Genomic DNA, 8473 nt, shown 5'->3' with positions numbered 1-8473 from the left:
GTTGCCCAGACTGGAGTGCAATGGCACGATCCCAGCTAACCGGAGCCTCTGCCTCCCGGGTTCAAGCGATTCTCCTGCCTCAGCCTCCTGAGTAGCTGGGATTACAGGCATGTACCACCATGCCTGGCTAATTTTGTATTTTTGGTAGAGACAGGGTTTCTCCATGTTGGTCAGGCTGGTCTCGAACTCCCGACCTCAGATGATCCACCCACCTCAGCCTCCCAAAGCGCCTCCCAAAGGATTACAGGTGTGAGCCACTGCGACTGGCCCTATCAAAAGCTCTTCTTAGCATTTGGTCATCTTGGCTTTTAGCACTGCCATTTCAGCATTAACATATTAACCTATCCATAACTTTTCTCCTTTATTTTATTAATATAGTGAATTACACTGATTGATTTTTCACTGTTAAACCAACCTTATATTCCTGGAAAAATATGAATTGGGTCAAAATATATTAATTCTCCCTTTGTGTTATAGATATAATTTGATAATATGTTATTTAGGATGTTTCCTCTATATTCATGAGCGATTTGGCTGTTATTTTTTGTTTGTAATCTAGTGTGTTTTGTGAAATGTGATCTAATCAGAGAAATGAGCACATGCTCCTGCTATGACTAAAATCTATTAGTCAAGGATGTGGATGACAACCACATCCTTGTCATGTTGTAGTATCAAGATTGCATGCTAGCCTTACGTAACAAATTGTGAAGTGTGTCCTTTTCAGAGTTTGTGGATTACATTTTTAGTTTGACATTTTTTTTTCTAGCACATCAGAGCTATGTTTCCTTTGTCTTCTACCTTTTTAGTTTCTGTGGAAAATGCAACAATCTGTTTCTGGCAACCTCATAATTGCTCCTTTGAAAGTAATATTCCACTACCCCTCATTACTTTTAATTCTTTCTCTTTGATTTTGGTTTTCATAGTTATACTATAGTACACTTAGGTGTGATTTTCTTTTAATGTTACTCTGCTTGAGATTTACAATACTTCCTGAATCTGTGCCTTAATGTCTTCTATCAACTTCTAGAGATTTCTCAGCCATTGCTTCTTTAAAGACTGCTCCTGCTACATTTACCCTCTCCTCTCCTTCTAGGACCTTAATTACTTTTTCAAAACATTTTGTGCCAGATTACAGATGGGAGATTAAAAAGGTTTTGACCTTGCATCCCTTTGACAACCAGGGTAGGGGGAGGGCTGTGTCTTCTCTCCATGACTCTGAGCAAGCTGTGTGACACGGCTAATCAACAGAATATGGAAATGTGATGTTATGCCAGGGTCTGGGCCCAGATCTTCAGACACTATGAGTCCTCACACTTCCTGTTTCTTGAAATGTTTGCTCTGGGAGAAAGTAGCTGCCATGTAATTAGTCCAACTACCCCTAAGACTTCCCTGAGACTGCCATTTATAGAGACAGAAAAATGTTGGCACCTAAAAGTGCAGAAGCCATTTTGGAGGTTCCAGCCCTGGGAGATGACATGAGATGGACCAAGACCCTGGACACAAGGCTCCAGTGCCACTATCCCAGCCATTTTTAAGCTGTCTGAACCATTCCAATCACAGACCAAGACACTGTAGAGCACAGGCAAGCCAAACCTGATACACCCTGACTGAATTCCTGATTCTCAGAATCATAAGCATTAAAAATAGTCGTTGTTTTATGCCAGTAAGTTTTGGGGTCATTTGTTACTGGGAAAGTTAATCCTCCTCGGAGGCCCGGAGGGTCCCTACACATTCTTACTGATGTCTCAAGAACACAAAGCCCTGACTACTCTTTGCCTAGGACATATCCCAGGGCTGTTTGCAGCTACCAAACTTAAGGGATGAGTAACATCTCTGTCCAGCAGGTGGCTAGAAACATGAGTCATAGATCACCTTAATGTATTCGTGAGTGAGATATTTCAAAGTTGGGATTTATTTCTAAGGCATAGCACTTTAGGATTCCAAACGAAGCCTGAATGGCTTACCAGCACCAACCTTCCAGCCTTGCTGGGCTCTAAACACCTGTTTTTCTTTCTCTGTCCCTAAGTGTCCATAAAAAGTTCTGCTCATCTTCTAATCCACCTTTCCCAGAATCAGTACATGCTACTAAGAATAATAGTAGCCTGAAGTGCTGGGCTTCTCTCTCTGCCTCAACAGCATTCAGATACATTTGAATACATACATGACTTTTATATTTTGAATAGTTTTTCTCATTTTTTAGATTATCAATCCAAATTACTTTAGCCAACATTACTGAAAGTGGAACTCCTCCACAAACAGATTTAATATGTTTAATACTTAAGGCGTTTAGAAGTTCTGTTTTCTCCCCTTTCCCTCCACTATAGGCTAAATCCACATAGAATGTTTGTTTTTGAAACAGACACTCGACCAAGCATCTTTAAAGGTGATACACATTTTCAAATACACCAAAAAGATAACACTTTGCTAATCTAGTGAAACACCTTCATAAAATATCATTTGCACAAAAACATTTTATTTGAAGTAGCGAAGACAAACTATTTGGAATACAACAACTTAAAAAAATCTTTTTAAAGAAATAAAGTAATAAATCAGAAGAGAAGAGAAAAGCTATATCAACTTTCATATTTTAGTAACTTCCTCTTCTAATTGTCTCTAAGTATTTACTAAGATTACTAAGATTACTAAGATTACTAAGATTAACAGTGTCATTTACATACATGACTTAGGTTTTAAAAACATTCCAAACATAATAGATTTTTTTTTTTCTGGTATTCTTTTTCCCTTGGAAAACTATGTAATTTTATTAAAATTTGTAGTGAAAGTCTGAGAGAAAAATCATGTCTACCAACACTTACAGTGGAAAATACGAAAATCAATATATGGGTGAGAACCTCTTCTTTCTGATTCAAATCCTGCTCGGCTCCTTACACGTACATCTCCTGGACAGAATCAAGAATAAAACATAAGTTTAGAAGGTTGTTGCTCAGGAAGAAGCTTCCATAAGCAACAAAGGTCCATGTGGTATCATATTCATAAGTGACAGCCCACTGATGATATATGTGGAACAGGTAGTGAACAGCTGATTTATTTGAAAGGGTTCACAAAATTTCAGTAATGAACTGTAAGGCTGAATGAGGAGGATTTTTTAAAATCTACCCCTACAATAATTATTATAATCTATATTTTAATATGTTAGCCTTTTGAAAGAGGATTCAAGTATACGATAAGACGACCTAACATGTTATTTATATGGGCAACTTTTTGTTTTAAAAAAAAGGCCACTGGGAAATAGTATCTGTTTTACAGGAGGTTGAAAATCGTCAGCACAAAACTTGAGCCGACTGTGCCTAGCACTATAGTATGGGCTAAAAGGGATATGAAAAATGGAAAATATATTACTTATTTTCAAGCAGTTTACAATTTCATAAATGTGTAAAAACTTAAAATGTTAAAGACTTTGTTTTAAAGTCAATCTGATTAATCACTCTTTTCTTACTGACAGCGGGTACACCCAAGGCCTTTAGCTGAGTCTTAAACTTTGGTCTTTGTAAGCTCAGTGTGGTTCCTACATGTGCCCACATTACTTCCACATTTATTTTTCTATACAGCAACATAACCATAGCAACCATGGTCTAGACGCTCTTTTTTGTGTTTTGCAGGCATTATTTTATTTTCTTCTCTCATCAACCCTCAGAGATAGGAATCTTAATCCTCATTTTACAGATTCAAAAACTCTACTTTGAGAAGTTAAATAGCATGCTCCATGCCACAAAGCTAGTACAAAGGGTGAGTCAGGATTTAAACCCAGCTCCGTGAGTTCCAAACACAGCACTTTTCCCAGTACACTTTTATAGCCTCCAAGTTCACAACCTTTAAATCTTCAGCCTCTATCCCTGTGCTCTCGCAATTTGGCTTGCCTAGAGGGCACTCCTGCTTAGTCTGTTTCTCTTAGTAAGACCATCACTTCCTCCAAGGCTCACTTCATCGACTATAATTCCATCCCACAATGACTAGTCACCTGTCCTGTGGCCATTCCTTCATGCTGCAACAAACGTTAACAAGTCAAGTACTGGAAATACAGCAGAGGGCAAAATACATAAAGTCCCTTCACTGTCCTCATGAAGCTTATCTTTTTGTGTGATGACACAAATAATAAATACCAAATTTCAGTGGAAGATGATGAGTTACATGGTCAAAACTAAAGGTAAGAGGAATAGCAAGAGAGGAGCAGGGGAAGGTGACTCATTAGTGCAGTCAGAGAAGGCCTCACTGAAAAGGAGGCGTCTGGGCAGGGACCTGAAGGAAGCGAGGCAGTGAGCCAGGGAGGAAGAAGCTTCCAGGCATGAGGAAGGGAAAGCGTAAAACTCCCTGAGACAGAAGCATGCTTGGCATGGTCAAGGGCAAGCCAAGAGGACGGCATAGCAGGAGCAAGGTGAGTGAGGGGAACCGGTGGAGGTAGGGTGGAGAGGCAGTGGGGTCAGATCGTGCTGGACCTTTGAGGCCATCAAAGACTTCTGAATAGAGGAGTCAGATTATGTCTGAAAAGGTTCGCTCTAGGTGTGATGAGAACAGAGTCAGTCAGGGAACACAGGCAGACACAGGGCCTCCAGTTAAGGAGTAAGTAATAAATGTGGTGGTAACACCATTGGTGTGGTGAGATTTGGGTGTATTTAAAAGTATCAACCAGTAGGATCTGCTGATGAATTCAGTATGGAGTGTGTAAGAAATAGGAAGTTGGCTGGGCGCGGTGGCTCAAGCCTGTAATCCCAGCACGTTGGGAGGCCGAGATGGGCAGATCACGAGGTCAGGAGATCGAGACCATCCTGGCTAACACGGTGAAACCCCGTCTCTACTAAAAAATACAAAAAACTAGCCGGGCGAGGTGGCGGGCGCCTGTAGTGCCAGCTACTCGAAGGCTGAGGCAGGAGAATGGCGTAAACCCGGGAGGCGGAGCTTGCAGTGAGCTGAGAACCGGCCACTGCACTCCAGCCCGGGCGACAGAGCGAGACTCCGTCTCAAAAAAAAGAAAGAAAGAAAGAAAGAAAGAAAAGAAATAGGAAGCAAAAAAATTGACAAATAGGAAGTAAAAAATTGACTCTGAGGTTTCTGACCTGATGACGGGAAGAATGGAGTTATATTTACTGAGATGGCAAAAGACTGCAGAACAGACAGACATGGGGAACACAAATATTTTGCTTTAGACAAGTTAAGTTTGAGATATTCATGACATTTACATGGAGATGTTTTACAAAGTTAAAGAAAATATGAATGCAAAGCTCTGTCTTAAGGACAGCGGAATCCTGAACGTGTTTATTAGAGAAAGATGGAGACAGCAAGGAGAAAAAAGCTGTGCATTCGTGGGGGGACAATATGTACTGGAGTAGAAAAGAACTGAGGCAAGTAAGATACACAAGATAAAATAAAGAGGACAAAAAGGAATAGGAGTTAAAATAGAACCTTGGGGAACATTTCAGCTTAAAAGTATGAAAAGGAATTAGTGAAGGTGGCAAAGAAGAAGACAAAAGTAGGTGAAGAATAAGGATAGATCAGTATCATAAAGTTGAGGGAGGAATTCTGAGCTGAGGAGGAGTCCAAGAGTCTTCTAAAAAAAATGAATAAATGTGCCTGTTGGAATCTTAATATGCGTGTTTAATACTATGAGTTGAAGTGCAAGGATGAAGGAGACATGGATGAAGACAGAAATCTGGCACAGAGAAAAAGAGAAAAAGAAAATTAGAAATATATACGCACATATCTGAATTCATTTTACCTTGTGGAACTGACTAATACATAAAAAATTTAAGCACCAGAACTAGAAGTCAAATGGTCTGCCTTGCCAGCCAGCTGAGAACAAAATACATCTAGTCACAGGATGATCTGAGCAGGTATTTCATGGCCTCACCATTGTCCATGCTGGCATTCATCTATTTGGTATTTAGCCACTGTACAAATCTAACACTATTTTCTATGAAGAATGTTCAAGATGCAATTTGAAACTGTGTACTGATGACAGTGTCTTAGTTATTAGGCCAAAGATTTCTCAATTATCTATAACTCTAAAAGGCCTCTCTTGATTCACATCACATTCAGTATTTGTTTCTAGACTCTAAACTCCATGAATAGGTTATTTCTGCTACAAACAGCAATGAAAAGCTACCTAATGAAAGATACCTCAAACTCAAATAACAACAGATAATAACAAAATTAACTGATATTGGTATAAAATAAATAATGCTTACCTAGCATACGAATGTATAATGCGGTCTGATCAGAACTGTCATAGGAAATAGCTCCACGCCTCTAGAAAAAAAAATATGCATTATAATACATGACAATTAAATATAAAATTTGATATGAAAATGATATAAAATTCAACTCAACAAACATGTATTCATCATTTATTATTTGTGAAGCACTGTGCAAGAGAAGCTGGGTATACAAAATGAAATTAGATATGGTACCTGTTCTTGAAATCTCTGGGGAATGGGGACAACAAATAATTCTAATACAGTATGGTTAAGAACTACCATAAAAATGGATACAAAGAGAGACACATGCAGCCTCTCTTTGGAAATTTAATCTATTTGAGTAAGTCGGTAAAGGTTTTGGGGTGACATCTGTGTTGACTCAAAAGGGATCAATAGGAGTTGCCAAATATTAATAGAAAAGAAAGGAAAGGACAATCCACTGGCTTTCCTGCTGCATCTCTTTGGATCCCAGTCCATGCTTCACATAAAAGCAAAAGTAAGCACTTCAGCTCCTGCTCAAACTCCTCCAAAGGCTCCCCATCACACTTGGGGCTCCCCAAGCTTTACTTTCGAGAGTCCTCTGTGACCTGCCTACCTCTGTGCCCTCTTCTACTGTGGCCTCCCCCACTGCTAGGAGAGAGTCACGCTGGCCTCCTTGCTTTTCCTCATCTACACCAAATATACAACCTTTCCAATTGCTGTTCCCTCGTCCTGGATCACTGCTTCACTGTTCCCTTCTTACCTTGCAGCTTCTAGACAAAGCATCATCTCTTCAGAGAGAGATTACCTGACTATGAAATCTATGGCCACCTAGAAGCCACCCTCTTCCAAAGCTCCCTACGTCAGTCCTCTGTGTAGCATGCGGCTGAAGTTGTCTTGTCTGCATGTTACCAAAAGCTCCACGAGAGCAGAAACTTTGTCTATCTTAGTCATCACTGCATCCCTGGTCTCTAAAACAGGATCTATTATTTAGTAAGTTCTAAATAAAAATTTGGTAAATAAATGACTAAATGGACTTACTACAAATAAATAATAACTAATAAATATATTGATGAATAAATCAGTGACTAACAGAATGGATATAAGTGAGGATAGATTTAAAAATGAGGAAGATAAAGTTGACCAAACCAGAGTTTAGACATAGAATCTAAGTTCTGTGGAGGCAGGGTCTTCAGTCACTGCTATTTTCCCAGATCTAGGATAAATCCCAACATTCAGAACAGTCCCTAGCATGTCAAAAGTGATCAGTAAAATCAGTTGAATTAACAAGCAAAAAAAAAAAAAAATGTTTAAGTAGTAATAGGCCAGGCATGGTGGCACACACCTGTAATCCCAGCTACTTGGGAGGCTGAGGCAGGAGGATCCCTTGAACCTAGGAGTTGGAAGCTGCAGTGAGCTATGATGGCACCACTGCACTTCAGCTTGAGAGACACAGTGAGACCCTGTCTCAAAAAAAAAGGGGGAGGGTGGGAAATGGACTAGCACTATGGGATATGAACAAAATAGTGTGACATTGCAAAGAAACAGAGAAAATAATCAATAGAGACTCTAGAAGCAAATCCAAGAGTATACAGTGATTCTGTATATGATAAATACAGGACTTAGAATCTGTGGAGGAAATACTGATTTTTAATAAATAATGTTAGATTAAGTGGTGCTATCTAGAAAAACATAAAGCTACATTATTACCTTCCTGCTCCAAAACATACTACACATAGAACAATGATTGAAATGTTAAAAACTAAAGCATGAAAGTATTAAAACAAAACAGGACTATATTTTTAAAAGTCTTAAATAGGAAGGCCTTTCTAACTATCCTATAAAAATCCCTAAGTCATGAAACACTGACAAATTTGGCCACTTAAAAGTTAAATTAGGATGGTAAAAGATACCATGAACAAAGTAAAGGATAAACTTCAAACCCAGAAAAGTGAGTTCAACTGATATGACAAAGGGCTTATTTTCCTCTACTATCTCCCCACCAAAAAAAAATTTTAAGTGTCTTACAAATCTAGTTAGAAAAAGACTAAAGAGCTGTAGAAAAATAGGTAGGACATAAACATACTATTCGCAAGGGAAAAATAAATAAATACAATAAAATGCTTGACTTCATTAACAAAAGAAATACATATTAAAGCAATGAGACTGTATTTTTACATATCAGAATAATGATCGTGTTCCCTCACAAAACTCCGGCATGGGATTTACAACTCCTCAACACATACCTACAAATCTCAAAAAAAAAAAAAAAAAAAAAAAAAAAA

The 8473-nt window shown here is 38.7% G+C and overlaps 1 protein-coding gene across 4 annotated transcripts in view; it reads right to left on the bottom strand.

Annotated features, from left to right (window-relative positions):
- PDE7A (phosphodiesterase 7A) overlaps positions 1 to 8473 on the bottom strand; it is a 126451-nt gene that overhangs the window by 61298 nt on the left and 56680 nt on the right. For all 4 annotated transcript variants that reach the window (XR_001885311.1, XM_017870786.1, XM_017870788.1 and 1 more), the window contains exons 2-3: positions 6201 to 6261; positions 2817 to 2900 (exon numbers count right to left, since the gene is read on the bottom strand). Coding sequence is in view for 3 of the 4 variants with exons in the window: in XM_017870786.1 (XP_017726275.1) it covers positions 2817 to 2900; positions 6201 to 6261 (145 nt within the window). In the remaining variant the exon portion in view is untranslated. The remainder of the gene's footprint in view (positions 1 to 2816; positions 2901 to 6200; positions 6262 to 8473) is intronic.

Source organism: Rhinopithecus bieti, unplaced genomic scaffold (assembly GCF_001698545.2).
Source record: "Rhinopithecus bieti isolate Rb0 unplaced genomic scaffold, ASM169854v2 scaffold_5022, whole genome shotgun sequence".
Lineage (NCBI taxonomy): Eukaryota > Metazoa > Chordata > Mammalia > Primates > Cercopithecidae > Rhinopithecus > Rhinopithecus bieti.
This window is presented reverse-complemented; position numbering and strand designations above follow the sequence as displayed.